Here is a 26134-nt window from a genome sequence, read left to right on the forward strand (position 1 = left end):
ACGCTTCAGCCCCCCAAATACAGAGTACATCTGAATAGGAATTGGATAGAGAGGATGAATAGATGGACGCTGCTATTATGAGACACAAAATACATTAGGTGAAACTAAACCTGATCACAATAGGACATGTCAACTGGTATGTGTCTGTTACTGCTGGATGTTACGGTATTTCCAAAGAGTCCATCGGCACAGTATCTTTCAACTCTGTCAATGAAAACCACTTTTGCAACAACAAATGCACTAATTTAACACAAAAGTGTGGCCTTGAATTCTCACTACATACTTAGAGGCATAGACGGCTTGCATTTACTTTGTAGCATCTACTCTGTCCTTCAATTTGATGTACATATATTGTTTGCTGAGCATTTTCCCAAAGGCATGTTTACAACATGAGATGATGAGTGTAGTAACTGTGACATGAAGGTGGCTTTTAGTTCTGACAGGAGCCAGATGCATAAAAGTTTATGCAGATTTACGAGTGAATCTGTATTCCTCTACTCATATTTGTAAAGCCTTGCCCACGCATGGTGCTCTTTTATAAATCTTAATCAAAGCGAAACTTTACACATGTGCATGATTTCCACTTAGAGCTTTCATAATGAATGGATGTAAATCCTCCCTTATTCCTCATTTGCATATAAATTCCGAAGTGATTAGACATGACAATGAAAAAAAACCACAGCAAAGAAGAAGTGCAATTTCCCCAAATCTGAGACTGAGACACTAATATGAGTCGTGGAGTAATTAAAATGTGTATTTGGTGATCTCAGTTCTGGAATCACGAACATAAGAGAAACTAGTGACGGGAGAAAAAAAGCTTTCACCTCTGGATGTTCAGAGCAGAGGATCCTGGCAGAAGTAAAAACAAAAAGAGACAGAAAAAAAACTGGAGACTGCAAATAAGAGGCAACAAGTACATCAGATCACAGGAGGAAAGCAGGCCATCATATACAGCTAGCACCCACAATTATTACACCGAAAACAATAACAATAATAAGAGGAAGATGGTGAAGAAGAAGAGAAAGAACAAGCAGAACATGGAAAGGAGGTCTGATCAAGTTTAGCATACATAACAACGTGTAGTGAAATTTGTAAATGGTACATATACAGTTACTGTAGGTCCATAAGTATTTGGACATTGTTTCACTGTTTGCTTCTGTACACCATCACAGTGACTCTTTGAAGATCTGACAGAACATTTTCAGGGAGATAAAAGATCTAGAAGTGAAATCTACTCCTGTTTCTTTTTTTTTACCTCCTTAATTTGTAATAAAATAAACAGGAAACAGGTCTCATCTGTCCCTAAAACTGCTTGTCAGTCAACCACCCAACTACATAGGCGATTGTCTATTAAAATGGCAGTAATTCCTAAACACTATTAATGGGACACTTTTGTTAAATCCCTTGAACTAAAGCTTAAAGTCTGCACTTCAATCACAGGTTGACTGGTTGATTTAAAATCCACTGTGGTGGTGTGCAGAGGCTAAGTTATTGATGATGCGTTTATGGGCTGGAAATATATATATTGATAACAGGGAATGCAAGCTCAGCCAAACTGGCTGTTTTTCTTCACTTCTGTCTCGGTTCATTTTTCATCTTCTCTCCATTCTGTCGGGCTTGCCTCACGATGGTCTGTCACGGTCTGGAGTACAAACACGGTCCACACATTCTTCCTTTACAAATACCAGTTTGTGCATGGGAAGAGGTGTGTGTATTTTTGTGCACACGGTGTGTCTTTTTAAAAAAAATCCACAAATGACCCGAACAGCTACTATGAATATGTTTATCTTTAATTACTCCTAGCCAACTAGGAGTCAACTAGAAATATTCTCAGAGAACAGCGCTGTTTCGCAGCTTCGTTACATGGAGTTTATTTTCATTTGCATTCCCTTTGTTGTGTGTGAACTGGGAATGCAGCAGCATTTACACTGCGTTATCAGCGAACCAACCATGAGCACATGTCCTGGGTGAGTGATTCTGTACTTCACGGTTGCATGTCCACACAATTCTCTAAGCCGTTCTGCACATAATGCCCCGAAATTCATTTCACATATTAACACCAGGTGTAACGCGGGCTTCAGTCTGCCTGAAGCACTGCTAAAGCTTCAATATATTCAAATTACATTATGTACATATTCATTAAATTAATGTGTTTTAATAAGTAGCTCTGTGTCCTTCTACTCACTTAGAATAGCCGCTTGAGTAAATAAAAAAATATATCCTTAGTCCTGTATTTAATCATATCTACACAGGCCAGGTAACTATAACGCATGTCCTCATGAAGAGACTCATAAGCAAAGCTACAAATATGAATAAATAAATAAATCCACATAGGAAAATTAAATGATTGTGTAAAATCAACCTCAGGTAATCTTAATACTCTAAGTCTCTGTGTGGGATGCGAGCGAAAAGCTCCCTGCAAAACAAACCTGAGCGCGCGTCAGTAAAAAAAAAAAAATGCATTAAGTATTGCACGGCTGAGTTAACAAAATAATTGTGTGCCGGTACATGTGCGATCCGACACAGCGATGAACGAAATACGTGATTTGAAAATTTGCACATACAGGGGTACGCGATCTAAAACAAGATCCAAATGTTCTTCTTCAGTGACTCTAAATAATACATGTAAAAGCACTGATTCAGAGCCAATGGCAGCACAGGTGAAGCTGTGAGGAGACACATATATTTCCTTTTATTCCTCCCGCTTATAAATGAGCCAGGGGATTGGTGGTGGATTAGTGCTTGTTTACACAAGGATAATAATGTCGGATAATAAAAGTGTGTATGTTAACATTCTTGTCCAATTATTATTTTTTTAGGTGGTGGACCAATGTTCGAGTAGATTATAAATGTGAACCGTAACCAGAGAGGATCACCGCCACTCTGTGATTTGCAAAGGAACAGAAAATCTTTTTGTTTTAAGGAGTCTTGAGCGTGAGCTCATTTCAGCCCATCCCAGCCTGCTGCAGGTTCAGATCTGGTAGAGGCTCTGTTTATTCGTGTGGCTCTCCTGGCTCTCAGTGACACCAGGTTCAGTAGTCTTTCTAACTCATCCCCAGAACCTGCCAGACTATTAGAACCAAGCCCTCCATGGTCTTCCCGTGATCCCCTCCATTCCTCTGTCTGTAAGTCCCAGGCCCTGAGGGGGGGCATAAGTTGAGCTGGGTGCAGGTTTAGCCCTGGGGGACTGGACGGATATCCTTCATAGGCTCGCCGAGTTGGGGGTAGAGTATCATAAAGGCTCTCCGTGTCTTCATTTTGTTCCGGATCATGTCTGGACTCTTGGTACTCTTCATACACGGGCGAGGAGCTGTCGTCACAGCTGTCTTGGTCCTGCAGCTGCTGATCTTCGTGGTCCTGGTGTCCCTCCATGTCCTTGGTCCTAATGTTCATATTCCTTCCTTCCTCCTTGTACCTTCTCTTTTCTTTTCTGTCCGGGGTGTGTTTCCTCTCCCACTCTCCAGACTGATTCCTCTCCCACTGAAAGGTCCTCCTCCCAGTTTCCTGTGTCCTCTCACGGCTTTTGTCCGCATTGTAGCCCATCACCCTGTAGTCCAGCTGCAGAGAGCGCGTGCTGCCTCCGCGTCTGATGTTCTGCTGGGTGTCATTAAGCTCATAATGGGATCCTACCTCAGGTGGACGCAGTCGTGAGGGCGACACCCAGCTTGAAGTCTGACAGGAAGACTCCCAGTGGTATGCTGAAAATACAGTTTGGCATAGTTTCAGTAATAAACAGCATGGATTTAAGGACAATCTAAGAAAGGAATGGAACTTAACATGGTGTAATAGCAACATATATCTTTTTCCATGGAAAAATCTTTGCTCCTAAATCACTGGAAGCATATAGTTTTACTGTAGTGTGCATTAGGGTGCACTACAGTGGTGGTCCCACCAGTGGGACACAGATCTACTACAGTAAAATATGATTTATGTAGGAAAAGCACAGCGATGCTATCACGCGGACCTCATTCAGCTTGTATCATTTATTGTTGCTATTAACTGATAAAAAATCTGGAGCATGAACTTTTTTCAGCTGTTGCATACCAGAACAAGTTAAAGAACCACAGTGTTACAGCACAGTGTGATGAAGACTCAGATCTAATCAGTCTAATAGGATCAGCCGGCGAAAGGTGTCCATCGGTAAATAAACTCCTCGTCTAAAACACCAGTATCGCTGCAATCTTATCTCCAGCAGGTAAAGAGTGGTGACACCAGTAACTACACTTCTGTGCATCTGTTATAGGAGGACTGTTGTAATTCTTACGCCTGCACACACATTTCATTTTCACTTACGGTTCTACCGCTGCCCTTGTAAAACCAAAAAAAAACAAAAGACAAATAAAATAAATAAATAAAATGAGTGAAAAAACCTTTCTCAAGGTGTAAAACCACCAACATCTGGAAAAAAGTTGCCAATTTTATTATCAATTTTGAACCCATTTCCGAATAGCTTGCATATTATCTGGCTTGTCGTGTTTATTTTGTTTCTCCCCTTAAATTGCCTCCATGCTTATTATCTCTACCTTTGATTGGGTTTATTTTTGCACAAGAAATGAAGCACGCATGATAGTGTGTGCATGTGTGTGCTGCATGTTTGAGAGGTGTAGCAGGAGGCCCTGCGGCCCTGGGGCTTTCTGTTTGTTCCTTGGGATTTCTCCAGCGTGTTTGCTTTGTGTAATCGCTCCAGTTCTCATTTACTTTTTTATTAATGTGCAAATAAAATTAGTCGACATTTTATTTATTTATTTATTTTAGATTTCAGTTCATGCTGCTAAATGGACTGACACAGAACTCCCCGCTAATCCACAACTTCCTACAAACTACAGCATGCAGGTTGCATAATTCATGGTTAGGTTAATGAGCCGTGAGGGGAAAAAATATCATATTGATGAAGTGAGAGGAGGCAGAGGGGTCACCCTGTGTGTGGGACAGAGAGTACACTTAATTACTGTGCTTTTGCCAGCCACTACTATATAATTCATGACACATGTGTGGACACAGGTATCTAACGGACTGCCATGCCAACGAGATCTTACTGCCATGCCATGCTTGCCTGAAATATCTGTCTCTGGTTAAAAAATGTTCTAACGAAGGGTTAAGGGAGGGGGGAAAAAAGAATGCTCTTACAATCCACAATGTACTCTTTGATGAACTCTACGCAAATCTCATCTTTGCTCTGCAGGTGACGACTCGCTGTCAGTAAAATGGGAAACAAAACAAATATCTCATGGGACGGCGAACCTTTGATGATGAAATTCTTGGTGAATGCAAAAGGAGACGGCGAATTATGACACAGAAGAAAGCACGCTTCGACAACAAGAGAGGGAAGCTGGCAGAGAGCCATTTAGCACGCCGCTTATACCAACAAACACAATTCATAATAGATAATACATGCACACAATCATGCTGCAACTGTATACAAAAACACAAAATGGAAAAATACCGCGAGATTTGCTTTTTTCACATTTCTTCTTGCTGTGCTTGAAAATAAACTTGTGAGATTGAAAACTTTATTAAAATGATGTTTTGTGTAAAACAGAAAATTCTGAATCCAAAGGATGTCTTCAAAAAAACCCACTGGACAAACATCATTTAATTCTCTTTGTCTGAAATGAAGCTGCGTGTGCTTCAGCAGGCTGGCAGTGACTGAGGCATAAACACACTCTTGCTCTGAAACGAAAGGCTTTGTAGACCTAGTAAATTACATGCAACCGAGAACAAACAGACTTGGTAACTATGAGCCAATTAATATTGATTGCAAGAGTGTAGCACAAGCAACTGACAGCGGAGTAGGGATCTTAAAGGATAGGTGCAACTGGATTGTGACGGCCCCAGTGTTTGTTTAAGGAAAGCCATGCATTCGCTAAGAGCAGAAAGTCAGTGTTCAGACTGTAGATGATTCCCCCCCAAAAAAATGTTAAAAAAGAAAGTGTTTGAAGCTGCCTTCTCCTCTGCTGTTCTGGGCGGATGTGAGGCTTAGCTCAAAGTGCCCCTAATCCTCTGAGACCCTCTGCAAGGCCGGGGTGAAAGCTTTGCTTTGCTTGGAGCTAGGACTGCTGCGCCCAATTTAGCAGTCATCAGAATTCAAAATTTCTTAATTAACTATGAAGCAGAATACGTTTTAAAAGTATCTCTGGACATAATATTTTCATTTCATCAAAGAGCTGCCTGAATGTTGTACCTGAAAGCCCTACACTGTTTGCTACACACAGGGCAACAGAAACTGACTCAGATTCTAGTTATTTTTCCCGACCTCGGAGGTCAGAAAACATAATCGGAAACTGCAAGCCTGCATTGACATTCAAAGAGTGGATAGAGTCGGCATAAATAGACATAGTAATCTTTACTATTGGGCTATGATGAAAGTATTCAGAGAAAATACTGCAAAGGATGCAAAAGGTCAGGTTGTGGGTTCTCACCCCTGACAAATAAAGTCAAAGAAATGGCAAATTAATAAGATGTTTTTCCATTGCTTTGCATCTCACTCACCAGGGCTGCTATGCCGCTGTTCTTTGTCCATGTTTGACACTACAAAGGCAGAGAGAAAGGGAAAGTCAGAGACAGAGCGAGACAAACAACCCAGAAACCAAAGGGGAAAAACTGAAACACAGAGAAATCCGGTGTCAGAAACTGACAACAAATATTAGAAATCTAAGCAGGATGTTTAATTCGTAATAAGAACGGGGACTGAATGGCAGCGGCTCGGCTGCATTCAGTAAATCTTTTTGCTCTGCCGCTGAACAAATATGTTGGCGTCGGAATGACAGACACAAAGAAGACAGGGGAGTTAACAGAGGATTTTCCTTCATACCTTCACTTTCGATGTTATCAACAGTATCGTTGACGAGACGTATCACTGTCACTATGGACGCTAGGCAGAAGACAGAAAGAGAGAAGAAGAAATGGAAATAATCTCAGTGCATTCATGAACATTCAAGGTTTTATACAGTGGAGGTGACTGAGATGTGCTGAGAACACGGAGGAAGCACGTTGCAAACATGTCTATATACATGTGGTGTCTGTGCGTGCGCGTGTGTGTGTGGGTGTCCTGTAAGAAAGCGAGGACTCTTTGCAGCTACACTAATTAGACAGGATATAAAGCACCCTACATAGATTTCCTATGTAAAGAACACAACCACACACACACATCAGCATCATTACGGTGCTTGACTTCCACCCTCTTATAGTTAGCCAGTGGAAAATCAATGCTATTGAGTTATCTGGGAATTGTAGCTAACTGTGCATATTGGTTACATTAAAGCATTTCCACTTCTCTAATATCACCCTGCTTTTCAATAATTACTACAGGCCCAGCATTTGATTTTACACTAACCTTTATTTAACCAGGCAATTCATTAGGAACTAATTCCTATTCACAGTGACAGCCCTGCGAAAGGCAAACCCTCTCAAGGGAACTAAGAAAGAAATGTCAGATGCTTAAAAGACGGTGGCACACATTCAGAAACCTTTTAAAAACACTCCCTGCTTGAATACAGTCACAAGACGTAATAACACGCGGCAGCAAGCAGCACATAATTGGCAGTCTATCTAACGGACAACAGCATCAGGCAACCAAGAGCAAAGCAAGAACAGCACGCACAAACAGCCTGAGCAAAGACAACAGCAGCAGCAAGACAACAAGGTTAGAAGGATATGCATGCAGAACATGAAGCAGCGGAAAGACTGAAGATGGAAGACACTGGTAAACCGAGAAACAATTACATGTTTCAGTGAGAATGTCTGACAAATCTGTCTACTTTTAGGACTTTTCTGTTTTTTTCTGCAGAAAGTTTCAGGCTTTAGTTGAAGGAGTTTAAAATGATGGTGGGCCAAAGAAGGTACTGGTTCGGGGAACATTACCTACAAACTTCTGGCAATTAAAATGCGCTTTAGTTAATTTGAGTATCAGAGTCTTACCGTTGTCATCGAAGGACTCTGAAGTGTAGGAGCTAAGTGAGTGCTCCTCGGAGGTGGAGTCTGAGAGACACCCCAGCCCGTCCACCAGCTCCGACACCTCTAATGTAAAAACACAAAACAACACTCATTCACATCAGCAGCTTTCACTCATGGAAAATTAAATGTAGGTTCAGAATTGAAAGACGTGTTCAGATATCCGAATCGTTCAGATCTGAAAAGCTCAATCACTCTCGTGCTGTATTTACATTTAAAAGCTTAACTTCGGCTAATAAGAAGCTTCTAAAGTCTGAGCTAAAATAACCTCGTATCAGCTTTGAGTTGGATTTCTAAGCAGGGTGAAAAGAAGAAAGGATCAGAGTGACTGAAAACTCTCTACTTTGTTCATTCAGTGCACTCATAGAGAAAAAATGTGTCCACAGATCCATCACTCTGCCTGTCCATTCATTTTATTTCTAGCTGGCTGTGTTCAGTTAGAAGAGAGAGGCTAAATCTGCTATTCATCTACTTTTGACTCAGATAGAGCATATTTAAAAAACATATTTGACCTGCAGAATGATTTTTTTTTCCATAAAGGCTTCCTCGCTGCTTTGATGTACAACATTTTCCACAAATCCCAGTACACCTACTGCAAATCCAGGTCTGCCCATTTAATGCTGTCAGCACTATCATGGAGGGGGTGAAGACCACCGAGTTACTGGTGGTTATGTAACTGCTGAATAACTGCTTAAAAAAAAAAAGCAAAATAGAGCAAATTTCATGACAACGTCACTGCGCTACAGGCTAAGGTGGCAAGTAGGTTTGTGGTTTGGGTCAAGCTTTTCATACTGTGGTAATCAAAGGTCTTCTTTTATGTTACAACCCTTCAATTTTGTCTGCGCACGCAAATCAAATTAAATTTTGTTTGGAGAAATCTACCAGGCCTAATATCTCCAGTTTTCCTTAACCTTTACGCCTGCAGAGGCATCATTTCAAATAAACTGGTGCTCACAAGTCAGTGTGGTCTTTTTTTTGTGCCTTTGCCGAGCTGTTATTTGAAGGTTTGTTTCCTTCAAATCACTCCAAGTGTCCTCTGAGTGATTGTCAAACAACTGGCCGGAGGTCCGTAGCAGGTACTTATGACTTCAGATAAGCTGTAAAGACTGTTTACAACACAGCCAGAGGCAGGTGAATTTCTCTACCAGGTGCCCCTTATGTAGAAGCAATGAAGTCTTTTTTTTTTTTTTTTAAGAAATACAGAGGACCAGCAGAGTGGAAAGGCTGAGCTGTGAGATCAATTGTTTGTGCAAAATAAAACTGCATGCAAAGAGGCAGTTTTGCTGATGTGATTAAAAGTAACTTTTTTGCAAAACTAGGCTTTTATTTAGTAGATGGAACAAACAGACAGGGAAAAAAAGAGAGAAATAGATAATAGAAAGCTATTTAAATCCATTTTACTGCCTTGCTGCTATGTAGTGATGGATCTTATTGTGAAAATCATTGATTGGCAATAAATGGTCTGAATATTTCCTCATGAGCATCTGTTCAGATGAATTCTTCTCCAGATGCTTGTATTGAGTCACAGTAAACAAAGATGCACTAACAAATTATATGGCATCAAGTCAAAAAAGTAAATCAAAAGTCTTTTTATTCAGCTCATTTTGGAGCAAAGATGCGAGTGTCACATTAACGCAACGTCTCAAGAAAAATACATTTTTCAAGAAGACTATACAAATATTTTATGTCATGCATTTGCTTCCAGCAGTTCCAGCTGTACCTTAATACATCCTAGCACACAGTTGTTCCTGTTCCCTTTTTTCAAAAAAAAATAAAAAAAGGGTGGGTGGGTGTAAATTCATAATAACAACAGAGATTTTGTGATAGCGTTTTGAATCTCACACCTCTACACAACAGCTTACCCTTATCTGACAAGTGTGACAGAATTTCAAATCTTCAAAAATCTCGTTTTTCACTTCACGTTTGGCAAGCAAGCATTCAGGGCTCGGCCCATCTTATGACCAAATCCGTACTCTGCAACCGTGTCCGCGAGGGCCGGGATGTCTGAAAATCAACCTCAGCTTTCTGAGCTCAAGCTACGTGGTCATGGTTCAATGCATATGGAAGAAGTGAAACGCTCCTGTGGGAATGTGATCAGTAAGGCAGTACCATCAATCAAACTAAACAAGAAAGACAGTGCAGCAGCCACAGGTCTAATTCAGGATGCAGGCAAGGGGACACTTAATATAATCAGGTTTTGGAAAAAGCAAAAATGTTTTACTCTTTCTTTCTTTCTTTCTGTTTTTTTCTTACAAGTTCCTATAATTAAGACCCACCCAAACTATTTTCTTTGCCGAGCCAGTTCAATAAAATATAATGTTACGCTGATTTAAGTGATACGGTCTACAATTTGGCTCCCTTCTTATTTTATGTTTTTTCCAGACAAGTTTTCACCATTTCAGTTTGAAACAGAAACCAAGCCAGTTTTAATCTCTGTGGCATGTTGTCCTCCTGTGAACATGCTAAAACTCTTGAGTCTGCCTTCACTTTTTAGTATTTTGCAAGTAAACTAAGAAATAGGTGCAAAAGTTTACCGTGACAAGTGCAAACATACATGGAAAAAGAGTATTTAAGGGAAAAACAGAGTTTGTACAGTTCAACCCTTTTTTTTTTTTATGTCAGTCTTCAGAAATGACTTCCTGTGAGTGAAACAGTTTATAGTTAGTGTTTAAAATACTCCTCCATGAAGAAACATCCTGAAGAGTTACCAACAGTTACCAAAAAAAACCAAACTATAGAGTACAATATGAGGCCTGATTTGTTCAAAGAGTATTTTCCAAGTATTTAAATATTCATCCCATTTTATTTATTTATGATAGAACGGGTGTGACAGAAAATAACCATAGTTACTAACCAGGGATGTTCCCTGGTTAGTAACTATTTCATGTTTCACCTGTCTCCTTGTTATTGAAATACACATTATTGCACTTGCTTGTGGCTGTCGTGGTGTAAATAACTTACTAAACTCATTTGCAATTGATTAGTTAACCTGGCAGTCATTAACAAAGTAATCTTGAGGTCAGTTTTCTATAAGTTTTATCATCATTAAATTAATAGACTGGTGGTGTAAATGTGAGGAGGTGGTGCTGGTTCTTTTTTTTTTTTTTTTTCTACAGACACTCAGCGGGGGACCAAAAAAATAAAATAACCTATTTCCCATTCCTACAGGAAAAAAATCAATCATTAACAGCCAGGATGTTCCCACTGCAAGCTGTATTATTCACACAACAGGCTGGACAAAGGATCGAAATATCTGACGCCTACCTGCGCACTGAAATGCAACGTGGTTATTTCATCGACAGAGAACAAACTGGGAAGAGTGTTGGCAGCTAAAATATCAGACAGATGCTGAATTACAATGACATTCTTCTCTCCTTCGGTTTGGTGCCTGTACAGCTGACAAAGGTAGGTGTGAAGCAAATTTAAGGAAAAATAAAAAGAGGGAAACTTGACAGAGAAGTTGGGTGACTTTGTGTGGACGTGTTCCAACTACTTTGATTTTAACTGAACTTTATTTTTTCTTTCTTGTTTTTTTTTTTTTTTTTTTGCAAAAGTAGGACAAGAACATAGGACATCAGTTCTGGCTGATTACCCTGACCATTCAAACAGAAGTGCCCACAAGATCCAAGAGAGTTATCCTGATACAAGTGGACATAATTGCCAATTTCAGCAGTGTAACAGAAAGTTCTATTACCCATTATTGCTCCTAGGAAATAAATAAGAAAACTGAAATGATAGCAAAATAAAAATATTACTTTTTAAGCACTCTTGCTTACTCTGGGCCATTTTCTTTGATGTGTGTGATCAAAAGGCATAGAGCACTGTGAAATGAGCTCTCTCAGTGAAGATGGTGGTATTGGTGTAACACAATGTGTTCATGGCCTGTGTACTCTTTGCCTTTTTGATCAGGTTAGAAGCTGTGTGCGCACGTGTGTGTGTGTGTGTGTGTGTGTGTGTGTGTGTGTTTGCAGGCAGACTGTTGCAGTCTTACCCTGTGGACTGTTATCTCTCTGTGTTCTCTCCAGCTCAAAAGCTCTCTGCCCCCACTCCTCCTCTCTCTCATCTCTAGCCCTCTCCAGCTCTTTCTCCCTCATTTCTTCGCCTTCCCAGGACACTTTGTGGGCCGGGCTATGCTCTGAGCGGCAAGCAGATGCTGAAGGGAGATTGGGTGCCACACTGCACACTGCGACGCCCCGCCTATTGGCCATACCTCGGACATTAGACATGTCTGAGAGGAAGCTGCTAATCTGCAGAGACACAAGAAAATACCCAGAAAGTTCGGGTAAGGGCAAGCCAGGTAGTTACTATTCAGAAACTCGAAATGCAAACAAATTTATACAGGATTTCATGCGTTATTACAAAACAAATCATTATTTCATTCTTTGTGCAATTACACGCACAATCAGAAACATACATAAATTATCAAATGATTGCTTTTTGTAAAAACAATACAATATTCTGCACTGGTGTACGACCTTTATATTTTATATTTTATAATTCCAATTGATTTTCTGATACCATTAGTTGTTTTTCTTAATTATTGCCATGAAAGAAGAACTGGGTCATCACCCTATCTGAAGGGCCACACACATGATGAAGTCGCTGCTGTGAAGCCTATTTTAGCCCATCACATGCAGAATTGACTACAAAGAAGACATGAACATGATTATTAAATGTGAGCAGACTTTCTGTATCCTGTAAGCTGATTATCTACATAATAGAGCGAATGTGCTGGGAACATTACTACTTTTTAATCTACCTATATCGTCCTTGTGTTATATTTGATATCAAAACCTAGTTCCTGCCATAAAAACACAGTTTTTATAGTTGAGCTGTGTGTGGAGCCCATGTATACTTTCTCCAGCACACTGTGGTTGTTTGTCCCAAAGGCTGTTTTTAAAAAATGGACTAATATAAGAAATAATATTCTTTCTTTTAAATTACAATATAAATTCAGATAAATTAAGGAAGAGCAGCATTATCAAAAGGGACTGATGAGCTGGGAGATATGACGCTCCACAAATATTGATATTGTCATATAAAGTGGATTTTACTTTGGATGCTCATCGTTATAGTTTAATATTAAAACTTAAATACTCTTATTTTAAAGCATATAATTCCTGCTTAACAACCACATTATTCATGTGTTTTCCTAAATGGTCTGACCAACTATTTTTTAGATATTAGCAGTATGAACATATTCAGATATTTAACTTTGTCACAATTTTGTATTTTCCGCAGCATTTACTATAAAGCAGACACATAAATATCATAATTAAAACAAGCTATGCACACCTGACTGCCTTCACTGGAAGTGGTCCTGTCACCACTGAGTCCTCCTGGTAGAGGGGAGTGGGCAGTTGGGCGCACCATGACCTGGGGAGGGCCCACACTGCTGCCTCCCACCTCACCATAGGTGCTTGTGGTTGCTGGTGAGCCTGATACACGAACGGCTTTAAACTCAATCCCTTCTGCTCCCATGCCAGTCTTGTGCAGCATGTAGCTAGTTTCTGTGGAGATAGCCGAGATGCCCATCCCAGTCTGAATACCGGGGCCTGGATCTGAGTCTTTCCTGAATTTGATTTTTTTCCTAAAGACGATGAAGAGTATGAGGAGGAAAATGATGACAAACGCAAGGACTCCAATGCCAATTATCTCTCCTGGTCCAACGTAAGACAAAGACTCAGCCTGCACAACAAGAAAAGTAAAATTATTAAAATATTATAATATTATAATAATTTTTTCTAGTTGAATAACGAACAGTTAAGTGTCAGAAAATCTCTAAGGTCATCAGTAAATACACAGATAAAAAGTTGAAAGAAGAACAAGCTTAGAAATAATTCAATAACACTTCATAAAAAAGGTCTTTGTTGTCAGATGATTAACATGAAAATGAAGTGCTTTTTCCAGCACCAAAAGAATTACCCAAACATACAGTGCTGTGCAAAAGTCAGTTCTTTAGATTGTTGTTTTTTTTTCTTAAGCCACTTAACACTCACCTGTGAATCATTCAAGCATAAAAAAGACACCTTAATCCAGTGGTTCCCAAACTTTTTTTGCTGGGCCCCCCTTGTTTTACAAGAAAAATGTTCGCGCCCCCCTCGCGCGCGCGCGCATGCACGCACGCACGCACGAACACATCCTCCAACCACACACACCCATATTTTGCTCCATTGCGGTGTATTTCACACCTCAAATATTTAGTAAACAATTAAGCAAATACAAGTAATCTGCAATAAATGACAGGTAGTAAGGAAATAAACTACTAAGTCTTTTACGCTACGTCCACACCTACACGGGTATTTTTGAAAACGCAGCTGTTTCGTCCACACGTAAACGGCGTTTCGAATCACCGAGAACGGAGATTTTTTAAAACTCCTTTTTTGCGTTTACCACGAGGAATACAGAGTTCCTCAGGCAACGTCAAAGGTATGTGCATTTTTTCACGTAACGCTGCGCGCCACGTTATTGTTTACATGAGATGAATTGCAGAATGGCAGATAGAGACGAAATACTGTTAATCTGACTATCTGCAGGTTTTACAGGCTTACATATACAAGCAGTTACTGTCCCTCCATTTAGAAAGGCAGAGGCGTCATGGTGTAATTATTTTACATGTAGTTGTTTTTTTTCCTGTGTAATAATATTCAACATTGCTATAAATACATTTTTCAAAAAATCCCTGTGCAAAATGGTTCAAAAACATAAACAACTGTTGGATGCTGTTTGTCCGTGATTTGAACCGGGGGAACAAATTGTGGCAGGATCAGCCTGACGTTATTTGTGTCCCACTGTAACATTACTGTATAAAGAGCTAACATCTCCAAAATGTCAGGAGTAGTTAGTCCTTACAACAAGTGTTTGTGAACTACAAATCAAGAATGTGGGATACTGTTTGTCCATGATTTAAATATCCCAGCACTGCTTCCAAGGAAGGGAAACCCAATCCTGCAGGGAGACCTACCTCGGCACTTGTGCAGGTGAAACCAAAGGGAAGATATGCTTCACCATATTTTCTAGTCTTTGGCTTAGAATGAAGTTGGTTTGGAAACATATTCAGCTATGCTTCATCTCCTGCTTTGCGTTTCTGTGGGCGCCCCGTGCTAGCAGTGTCCAAGCATTGTTTTTTTTTTTTTTCTCTTTTCATGCCGCGCCCCCCCTGCAATGGCTCTGCGCCCCCCCTAGGGGGCGGGCCCCACACTTTGGGAACGTCTGCCTTAATCAAAGGATGAACTAGCGCCGTGCCCACATATAAGAGAAAACCTAGCAAAAAATCAATTTGAAATTAAATTTTAGGCATTTTTTACTAGCATCCTATCATAAAAACACATTGTTTTGTTCCCAGTCGTTCAGTCCAACCACAGAAAATGCAGAGTAACAAAGTTTGACAGATATAAAATTCTGTTTTTGCACCAAAAATTTAGATTCCCAGAGAGCTATTAGCCGAAAAATAGGCATATCTTGGCATGGTGTATATATATTTGAGGAAGCTGGACAAGTGAATGACAAAAGAATAAATATCTACAACAGTATCTGAAAGTCATGTCCTTAAGAAATAGGAAAAATTTACAGGACCTGACAGGAACATAGTGAAGTTAGTTTGCCCCCAAAATGTTTAATACTATCAAAGGGGGCTCATATTAAACCCCCAAACAATTTCTAAATGTTTGTTATTACTCTAAACACAAGATTAATAAGAATCTCATCGCTACATCTGAGACGCTAATTAGCAAAGTTTTGAAACACAAAGCATCTTTTGAGTATTGAAGTAAATGAAATTTTGGTATCGGGAAAATTCATCATCTAAAGCTGGGTATATTTACAACCCTTATGCACTCACTACTCCAAAAGATTATGAGCACATTTTATGGTCTTCCAATTTGGAGGGAGCGATTGAGCTCACAGCTTTTTTGTTTTAATGCAATGCGTGATGAATAAGTTTCGGCAATAAAAATATACATTATCTCTAATGCAAGCACTCAATTAAAAAGAAAAACAAACAAACAAAGAACAAAGTTAACATACATTAGCTGTAAAAGAAGCTTAGTAGATTTTGTCAACTGTGCTGCAGTCCTCCAGGGATTAATTAAAGTACCTTCCTTCTTATAATGTGCCACATTAATTGGGTTTGCAGTCTCAGTATAAGGTATATGGCACAATAAATTTAAGAGCATAACAACTTCAAATAGAAACAGCAATTTAGGCATTACTACACTCTAATTTATCTGCTGTGGGAACAAAGATACCAAGCTGCTGAATAAGCCTTCCAGGGGCCTGCTGTAAAATCAAAATTCTCAATTTCACTGTGTATGCCAAGTCTAACTAGGTGCGAGCTGAATGCACAAAAAAAACAATTCGAGGAGTTTTCTCATTTTTCATTTATTCTGTAACATCTACAAAAATCCAATTCCAAGCGTCGCTCATACGCTACCTGTGTGTCATCCCCAGGATCACCAGGCGTCAGATCATCGCACAGCTGACCCTCGTACCCTTCTGAACAGTTACAGTAGAATGACCCGAATGTGTTCACGCACTCTCCTCCATTTCCGCACGCTTCCTGGTCACACTCGTTGACGTCGTCGTCACATCTGTGGCAGCAAAAACGAGTAAGTAAAGCTGCTATGGGGGACCGCAGTGAATATGATGTTATCAAAGTTAAGAAAAAGGAAGAATGCAAAGGTGAGAGTGAGCTAAAACATTTAAAACTTTTTAGAGAATGTTTCTTTTCCCAAATGCTGGGAAGATTCCCTATTATTTACATTTAGACGGTTCTGATTTAAAGAATTATGCATGAATGCAAAAAACATGAACACACACTCCCACTGAAGAAGCAAATTTCCGCTGAACATCATAAAAGTAATTTTACTGCAGACACATACATGCTCATCTCAGCTTGTCATTTCAAGCATGGTGTCCTGCTGTGCAGCGGATGGAAGATACATGCAATTCTCTTTTCAATTATTTTCTCTTTGATGGGATTTTCAAAACATTTTGCAAGTCTGACGGAAGAAGGATTTTGCAGAAAGCTTCATGGCAGAACTTTCCAAAGTTTTGCTTTTAAATGATAAAAGTGCAGGTCACAGCTTAGTCATTAATTATACACACTATACTCATTAAGGCCTGGATGTGCTGGCCAGTGATATCCTCTCATTATTATTTTAAGCGATGAATACTTTATCCCATAATTAAAAAAGTTAATGAACTTGTCTCACATTAGTTTTATTAACCTATGAAATAGATTAGTAATAATGAGAAAATGTCAACTTTTGTAGCTTTTTCAATGACAAAATTCTATATTGTATTTTTTATTGTAATGCATATATTTTAGTGCTGGAAGAAAAAAAACAACAACAACTCCACAGTCAACTGAATTCAACAGCTATTTGGTTGTAATGGTTTCAATCTGTGTTTAACATTAATTATTAATGATATAAACAATCTGGTGCCTGAAAATAACAATAACATTTTGTCCATAGTTTTATTAGTGTAAGGATAATTGAATTTAAATTAATAAAATTAGTTTTTAAAATCCAAGTCAAAAGCATAAAAAAGCCAAAAACAAAACAAAAAAATCCTCTGTGGGGGAAAAGTGCCCTCTGCTGGTGGCTCTGTGGAACAGACGCATTAGCAGAGAGGTTATTTCAAAGGCAATTACTAAGCTGTAATTAAGAAGACAGCTAGAGAATGATTATGGGCTTTTCAACTAAAATTATGCAGAATTAAATTAGAACCACTAACCCCCCCCCCCCCCCCCCCCCCAATAACAACTAATGTGTGCTAATGAATGGGATTTTGAGTCCAGCACATGCTCTTTCATGTTTTCACTGAGAGGGAGGGAGATACAGACGTTGAGTATCTTAATAATCAGCACCGTACGGCTCTCATTGTTTACATACTTTCTAAACAGGACACAGCATTTGTCAACACTGCTGTTACAGCCGGTTATTAAGGCTAGAAAGTGTGAGCGATTCCAGGCTATTATATCTTACATAAGTCCCCCGAGTCCAGGAGGACAGCCACAGAGGAATGCGCTGCCTACAGGCTTGCAGTCTCCACCATTCTGGCAGGGGTTTGGCATGCAGGATGTCAGTTCAATTTCACAGCGCCCCCCAGTGAATCCAACACTGCAAGTGCACATAAAACCTGTGGAAGAGATATTTTACGTGTCTGAAAATTATAACTAATATCAACTATTATGCATAATACTCATAAATGAAAACGATCAATGATAAAACAACAAATTATCAAAATAAAATGATTAAAAACTGTAAAAAACAGAGTAAAAACAAAGTAATGAATGTGTCCCACAGCAAGGCACATACACATGATTATGTTTTTTGTATATATACACACACCTCCAGAGGGAAGGCTACTGCAGATTGCTCCGTTGAGGCAGGGCTGACTGACGCATGGATCTGGGTAAAGCACGCAGCCCAGTTTGACTTCGCTGAGCCCTGCTATCTCAGCATAACGGCTCCTTTTATTCTGGAGCGGCAGCTCATTTCCGTTCAGCATCAGCGAGCCCAGGCACCCCTGGAAGCCATCCTGAGCTCTCGGAGGGCCCCTTACGCCACGCTCTGCAAGCCCTGGCCCTCCCTGGCTCCTTCCTGACCCAGGGCCTGGCCTCTCACCTTGCCCATTTAGTGGCCTGACTTGGGCCCCAAAGAAAAATGATGAATCTGGTGCCAAAGGCCAAAGACGAACCGGGGCTCTGGCTGCCCGGCGACGTTCCACATAGCTGTCATCCAATGACAGGAGAGTGTAGTTCATAGTCAGCTCCAAAGTGACTGCATGCCACAGGCCATCATTTATCGGTCTGCCAGAGATACCCATAATGCCAAGGGTGTTGTCACAGTCCAACTGAAACCAGAGTCGACCGCCTTCAATCTGTGGAAGGAAAGAAAAGTGTTGGAACTAAATAATTTGCAGTGCCTCAATAATGCTATGCTTTTTATTAATAATAAGTGTTATAAAGTTATATAGTGTAGTATTAAGTGGACACAGCCCTTAAAAATAAAGGCATGAGACCATGTGTCCTTGGGGAGTAGAAAGCTGCAGACTCTCGCTCACGCTTGCCTGGGAGAATGTAGATAAGAGGGGACCAGCTCTAGTGGAAAGTTACTGAGACAATGTTGTTTAGATTAGAGTTAGAGAGCTTCTGTAATAAAACTGTTAGTGGCACAACACCATTTTGAGATCCGCAGTAGCATGTCATGCAGGACGCATCTCCCTTCTAGAAGTAATAAAGTGTTAAACGGTCTACTGAGCAGTGTTTTGTCTTCCATCGGATACCTTTGAGGACTCAAAAGAACTCGGTGAAGTGTGATATTATATAACAAAAAGTTACATCTTCTGAATAATACCTGATGATGTTTTTTAAAAAAACACTTACTGAGAAACATGTTTCCTTCTAACAGGAAATGAGCAGCTAGTGTTTTGCATGACCCCCAAAAAAGCATAGCCCTGTAACCTCTACCTTAAGCATGGTGCAGGGGTTAACCCGTGTGAACATAATGACTCCTCTTCTCTGAAGTGTTCTGATCCTGAGGCCGAGCTTCATCTCTCCACTCTGGCCACTCGCTGTCACTCTGTACTTGATGTAGCTGTTTCCAGAGAAACTCAGCGAAGTCTGGCCTGCACATTTGCAACACACAGAGAAGCGGGAAAAGTTTCAGGTTACACTAAACCTCATCAAGCTAAATCAGAAAGACAGAAGTTATACAAACTGCAGGCATGCCAAAACACACCTGCACAGTCATCTAGTCTCTCAGGCTGACACTGGCAGACAGATGGCGCAGTAGGACCAGAACGCACACACTGCATATCAGCTGGACAGGACTGACCTTCACAGAGCTCCACAGGGGTGGGGCATGTCCCTCCTGTTTGAAAAGGGGTAGAAATATAAATATTATTTGTCATCATGTGAAAAGCCTTCAGATTTACATTATTCTTTCATTAATTTATTTATATTTGCATGCATAATATATGCCTCTGTAGTTTTTGTATTTCCTTTTTTATAGAATGCAAAATGTATACTACATAAGCAAAAATTCTGTATGTTTCCATTCAGATATTTCAGGATTTTACTGATTTTTATATGAAAACTATCAACCAATGCCGTTCATGAACTGATGATACGTGTTTGTGACACTGACTCTGTGAAGGTTCAAAAATGAGTGTAGTACAAACCGGGACAGGTGCAGGTCTCTTTGCGGCTGAACGTAGGCGACACCAAGCTGACCCTTTCTGTGCTGTAGGTGACAGGCGAGCTCCCGTCCATCACAAGTGTGTTTTCACACACTCTATCCCCACACTCCAGCTCGCCAGAACAAGTGCTGCTCACCACCACAGCCCCAGCTAGCACACCTCGAATCTGACCCTGCGCTGCCCCCTCCTCCAGCTTTGCAGACAGCTCTTGCTGGGAGTAGAACACACCCATGCGTCCACTGCCCGGCGTCTCTGGCCTCTCCATGGCTAGAAGCAGGTCCACATCCGATGTCCCCATCACTGGCTGTACACAGAGTATGTGAAGAGGATCCTGCTGCCCTGGTGACCATTTCCATCCACCTAGTCCCCGTAACGTTAGCTTAATTTGGCTAAGGTAGCGACTAAGTAAGTCCTCTGGAGACAGCAAGTTGAAACGTAGGGTCAGAGCGCTACGCAACATGACATCTGTCACTTGTTCGACCTGGATGGAAACATCAGCTATCACAGCGAAACGTCCATCGCTCACTGTAGCGTTCATCTGGTACCTGAGAAAAGGCAAGAAAACATACTGAATTGTTACACCAAAAAGTTTTCCATATCAGTGTTTTGTTTTCCTGTGTGTTTGTGTGGTCTAGTGTTCACCTGCCAGGTTCCAGGCCTGGCAGCGCTACAATGCTGCCATCCTGTCTGTTGACCTTAAACATGCTCTTGGGCTGAGGCTTCTGGGTAAATGACAAAACGTCACTCAGGTCACGGTCAGTTGCAGAGATCCGACCGATCGGGCCACCTGGAAAGGTATCCGTGACCATGACGATGAAGATCTCCAGTGGGGAGACAGTCGGCTTGTACTGACTGTTCCCAATGACCCTCAGAAATACCCAGGAAGAGGAGGAGAGACTAGGCTTGCCAGAATCAGTTGCCTGAGAGAGACAAAGTTATAAAAAAAAGTTATAATGACACAAAACAGCAAAGAAAGTTCTACAGTAATAATAAGGTCTTGCTTTAGTGGGTTGAATTTACACTGGTGTTAAAGTTCTCCATAAAAGAAAAGTCTTCATATTAAATAGGCTACTTGTTAAAACCCAAATGTTCCTAACCAGGATTTCAAGAGTGAATTCTCTGGGGGCTTCAGGGCCAAGCACACGGTTAGACCTCAGAGTCCCAGTCTGGTCCAAGGAGAAGAAGTTTCCCTCATTTCCTGACTTGATCCGAAACTCAAAGGGTGGACCATTTTTAGGGGAGTCTTTGTCGCTGACTGATAACTGGAGCAGGGTGGTGCCAGCAGCTTGGTTTAGCTGGAAGTAAGAACGTGAAGTTGAGACAACATTGAACTAATAATATAATAATAATAATGGATTGGATTTATATAGCGCTTTTTCATATTCATTCACTCTCACATTCACACACTGGTGGAGGCAAGCTACAGTTGTAGCCACAGCTGCCCTGGGGCAGACTGACAGAAGCGAGGCTGCCATATCACACCATCGGCCCCTCTGGCCAACACCAGTAGGCGGTAGGGTAAAGTGTCTTGCCCAAGGACACAACGACCAGGACAGAGAGCCCAGGGATCGAACCGGCGACCTTCCGGTTACAGATGCGCTTCCCAACCCCGTGAGCCACGGTCGCCCCTATATAAATATAGACAGCAAACACGCTCAAACGTACCTGTATGACCACCGTGGAATTGGGAGGATTGAAAACTGGGGGGTTATCGTTAACGTCAGAGATATCGATGTTGATTGTGACTGTGGAGGACATCGCAGGAGAGCCACTGTCAAATGCCTGTACCGACAAAGAGTACCTGGACACCTAGGCGGTGAAGAAGAGAATGTGATTGCCATATCTGTATGTACATCAGGCACTGTGGCAAGCACTCTTATGCTCGCATAATGTGATATTTCATTGAGCGTTGACCTTGATGGGACCTGGTATTTTCTGTCCTGACCGTGCTCATGAACCAGAAAATTACAATTGATTGTTTATGAGATTTTGTACTTAAACATGCATCCTTACAAGTTCTCTGTCAAGCTTCTTGTTGACTTTGAGAAGTCCTGCTACAGGGTCAATCCAGAAGTGGTTGTTTCGGTCACCTTTCAGGATAGAGTAGGTGATACGCCCATTCACTTGGCTATCCAGATCTTCAGCCACTACCTAAAAAACAGACACCCGGGGGGAAAGAAAATGGCCTGATTTCCTTGGGGTCAAATACAAACTGGCTAAAGACCAAAGAGAACGAAGGGATGACAACATTGACTTTAAACCTGAAAATAATCAGGATTAGATGGACATCAACATGATCAATGTATTAGCATTAATAAAAAACAAAATAAAGTCGAATAAAGTTTTCCATCCAGCTATTCTCTTCCACTTATCCAATTCAGGGTTTTTTACACTCAAATTAGGTTCAGGACCACGGACAGCACATGAGGTTGCCACGCCCTAACACTTAACTGTTTTTAGTGGCAAATATACAGAAACTCAGCCGTGTGCACTTTGACAATACGTGAGATATAAATCACAGATACACAAGATTCATCCACAAAATCTAAAATACAGTGGTACTGTTAACAGCACCAGTTGAAGATCATAGAAATTAGATTTTCAGATTTCCCCTTGAAGTTATTTAAGTTGTCTTAATACAAGAATGCTATAGAAGGTGATGTCAAAATATTGTCACACAATTTACAGTCCTACAGCAGAGCCTATCAATTACTGAAGCCTGTTTCCAATATAACAAGTCTCTATTGGTCTGGGCAGGTGTATTGTTTTTTTGGTTGTTTTTTTTTTTTTGTTTGTTTTGGGGGGTGGGGTTGTTTGGGAGGGGGGGGGGTTTCTTCCCCTCTTTTGTATATACTTATTTAGGTATATAAATATGTATGTATAGACATAGATATATGATTGTTTATATAATGGTAATTATATTTTATGTAAAAAGGAGGGGGAGAGGGAGGGCAGGAAGGGGAAAAAAAGGAAAAAAACCTCTGTCACTGTAAATGAGATACATACTTTGTTGCCTGATTTGAGATATGAGTTGACCCTTTTTTTATTCAAAACATTTCATTTGTTCTACAGACAGGCACAATTAAACCCAACATTTAGCTTCATCATTATTAGGATTTTTATGCGCGATATCTGTTTGTAGACTTATATAATTGTATGTAATTATACATGTATATTGTATATTGAGGTAGGATCAAATGAGTTTACCTTTAAGTCTGTTTGTACCAACCCTTTCTTTGTCTCATTATTGTTTAAAGTGTATTTTGTTGTTATATTAGTCATGTTCAAAATAAATCAATCATTCAGTGACAAAAAAAAACAACAAAAAACTAGTCTCTATTGGAGTGATAGGCTATTTTGCCCCATTTAGTAAATCTGGCCTTAAATCTTACCCTTGTAACTGTCTGCCCAACAGATGCATCCTCGCTGACCAGCAAATTGTAGATGTCCTGACTGAAGGCTGGAGCGTTGTCATTGACATCCATAAGTTCAATAGTTACCATTGTAGCTGTGCTAAGAGGAGGGTTGCCATTGTCCCAGGCCTCAATAGTGAGATAATAGTCCTTACACACCTCAAAGTCCAAATCATCAGCCACTGAAATAGAACCTTAACACACATATCAGTAGATATTCATTTTTTTTAAAAAAAATTCCCTGCCTTTAAATTTCACAATAACATGGCACAAGCCACACACAGAGATATCAACTCACCCCATTTCCTGTCTATAGTGAACTTTCCTAACTCATTACCCGACCGGATGTTGTATGTGATCTCAGCATTAGGTCCGATGTCAGCGCTTGTTGCCAGGACTCGCACCACCTCGGTTCCCACGGCTACATCCTCGGGGACAGTTACAGCATAGTCTCTTCTCTGGAAGACTGGAGCATTGTCATTCACATCCAGCACTAAAATGGTCAAATAAACCTGAGGAAGACACACAAGACTGTAAAACAGCACCTAACCACTTTACTGCACTGCTTCCAGCACCGATAGTGCCGTTTCACCACAAGGCAGAAGGGACCACAAGCGCATACAGAAGTTGTACAAAAAAATATGCTTTAGTAATAAAATAGGAAGCTGAGGCAAAAACCAACTAAAATCTGTGCCTGCTATAGAGAGTTTGGTGGCTACTAGATGAATGCTATTTTGACTCTATAGAATACAGAGTCACAAGTTCCACCTACTTAATACAGGACACCACTAATCCTATTACTGTAGTTTTGCTTTTATCATTGTGGCTACGACAATCATCTACTACAAGTAACAGAACAACAACTACTCCTCTCTATATTTGTAATGAAAGTGACACCTACTCCTAAAAATAATGCCATTCCCAGCATTTATGGTCAGTGAATGAGCAAAATTAAAGTTTTCTTCTAAAATAAAACAAAGTTTACTTTTAAATAGCCGCTGTGAGACACAGCACAGTTTCAGATTTGCCACATATCTGTTTTCCACCTTTTCTGCACCGCTTCTCTCTGTAACTGCGTCGTTTTTTCTGTTCCACACGGTTCATATGACTACAAGCTATCTTAATTAAAATCTAATTGGGGATTTACCTAATATCTTCAAGGATCATGTGTTATTCACATGATTTTTTTTCAGAGTTCAGATTTACCTGAAAAACAAGATTATGTTACCCAAAAAACATAAATGCTGCAAACACTGTTATAAATGTCAGTTTTGTTCAAAAGTGCATTTTTATTATTTATTATTTTATTTAGTCTTTCAATTATTCATTCATTTCAGAACAAGTGTCTTTTTTGTATCAGGAGCATCAGGGCGTAAATATTTCCTACAGTAATGTTTGGTAGACTTAACACTGATTGTAGACACAATCAATACTGAATCTGGGTCACTTGGACTACCCACCAACCTGTGAGGAGAGCGCCCCCTGTTGTCCAGCTCGATCAGTGGCCTCCACACGAACACGATAGGAGTCCTGGCTTTCTCTGTCCAAAGACTTCTCCAGAACTACTACTCCAGTTACCGGGTCGATGGAGAAGAACCCATTCACTGAGTCCACCAGAGAATACAGCACTGTACGGTTGAGACCTGGAAAAAACACATTCATACTAACTGTTCACAATATATTACATCTTGGCTCATAATCTTGCTCGGACACTCAAACAGTACATTATTTTTAAATAATTGAAAGCTTAAAACTTTCTGAATTCATCATCGCTGCCTGACATTACTTATCTAACAGCAGCTTACCTTCATCTGGGTCGCTGGCTTGTAGACGGGTGAGCAAAGCCTTAGGCGAAGCATTCTCGTACACGCTCGCCAGGTAATGAGTGGATGAGAAGAGGGGGGCATTGTCATTCACATCTAACACTTTGAGAAAAATATCAGAGCGACAGAACAGGCCTCCCCCGTCAGTTGCCTGGGCGATGAGTTTGTAGCTGGGGGCCAATTCCCGGTCCATCACAATGGCTGTACGCAACTCACCTAAGGGCATAAATGGGGAGGTATAAAAAGAGATTTTTTTTTTTGTATTTTTTTGTTACAAGCCCTTGAAATTAAATATTTAAATGTACCGGTGTTTGCATCCATGTAGAAATCTTCAACCCCAATGCCAAACAGTGAATACTGGATCTCAGCACTGGAGCCTGAGTCAGCATCTGTTGCACCCACTCTTAGAATGCCCTTGTTAATGGGAATGTCCTCAGGAAAAGAGGTGCTATACACGGCCTGTGATAACACAAAAGCATATGCAGAAATTAAAGTGCACAGTAATAGTAACACTAACCATTCTAGTTAAAAAAAAATGCATCTGTATAATACATTAAAAAAAACATCCAACAACTGTGCACTTGATCCATTATTCCAGCTAATAGAACAGGGTCAGCTAAGTTCCCTTTTATCACCCGGTGTCCATTTCTGCCAGTGACTGACTGGGGAAATGGAGCTTAGTGGCCTCACAATTTCATCAAACACGGACCAGCAGCGGCAGCGGCAATTTAGCACATCCCA

The 26134-nt window shown here is 40.5% G+C and overlaps 1 protein-coding gene across 3 annotated transcripts in view; it reads right to left on the bottom strand.

Annotated features, from left to right (window-relative positions):
* Positions 1 to 1493: 1493 nt before the first annotated feature.
* fat3b (FAT atypical cadherin 3b) overlaps positions 1494 to 26134 on the bottom strand; it is a 65556-nt gene continuing 40915 nt past the window's right edge. Inside the window, exons 31-52 of one of the 3 annotated variants that reach the window (XM_087847312.1) lie at positions 25699 to 25852; positions 25376 to 25609; positions 25035 to 25213; positions 23869 to 24082; positions 23550 to 23764; positions 22171 to 22308; positions 21823 to 21966; positions 21255 to 21452; positions 20800 to 21077; positions 20140 to 20702; positions 19698 to 19829; positions 19427 to 19584; positions 18306 to 18837; positions 17940 to 18093; positions 16382 to 16538; positions 13246 to 13638; positions 11942 to 12197; positions 7918 to 8016; positions 6812 to 6871; positions 6490 to 6528; positions 5128 to 5193; positions 1494 to 3698 (exon numbers count right to left, since the gene is read on the bottom strand). In XM_087847312.1, the coding sequence (XP_087703438.1) occupies positions 2941 to 3698; positions 5128 to 5193; positions 6490 to 6528; positions 6812 to 6871; positions 7918 to 8016; positions 11942 to 12197; positions 13246 to 13638; positions 16382 to 16538; positions 17940 to 18093; positions 18306 to 18837; positions 19427 to 19584; positions 19698 to 19829; positions 20140 to 20702; positions 20800 to 21077; positions 21255 to 21452; positions 21823 to 21966; positions 22171 to 22308; positions 23550 to 23764; positions 23869 to 24082; positions 25035 to 25213; positions 25376 to 25609; positions 25699 to 25852 (5121 nt within the window). In that variant the 3' untranslated portion in view covers positions 1494 to 2940. The remainder of the gene's footprint in view (positions 3699 to 5127; positions 5194 to 6489; positions 6529 to 6811; positions 6872 to 7917; positions 8017 to 11941; positions 12198 to 13245; positions 13639 to 16381; positions 16539 to 17939; positions 18094 to 18305; positions 18838 to 19426; positions 19585 to 19697; positions 19830 to 20139; positions 20703 to 20799; positions 21078 to 21254; positions 21453 to 21822; positions 21967 to 22170; positions 22309 to 23549; positions 23765 to 23868; positions 24083 to 25034; positions 25214 to 25375; positions 25610 to 25698; positions 25853 to 26134) is intronic. The other 2 variants (XM_087847314.1, XM_087847313.1) reach the window with 2 other exon arrangements.

Source organism: Neolamprologus brichardi, chromosome 10, assembly GCF_056152115.1.
Source record: "Neolamprologus brichardi isolate AB-2024 chromosome 10, ASM5615211v1, whole genome shotgun sequence".
Taxonomy (NCBI): domain Eukaryota; kingdom Metazoa; phylum Chordata; class Actinopteri; order Cichliformes; family Cichlidae; genus Neolamprologus; species Neolamprologus brichardi.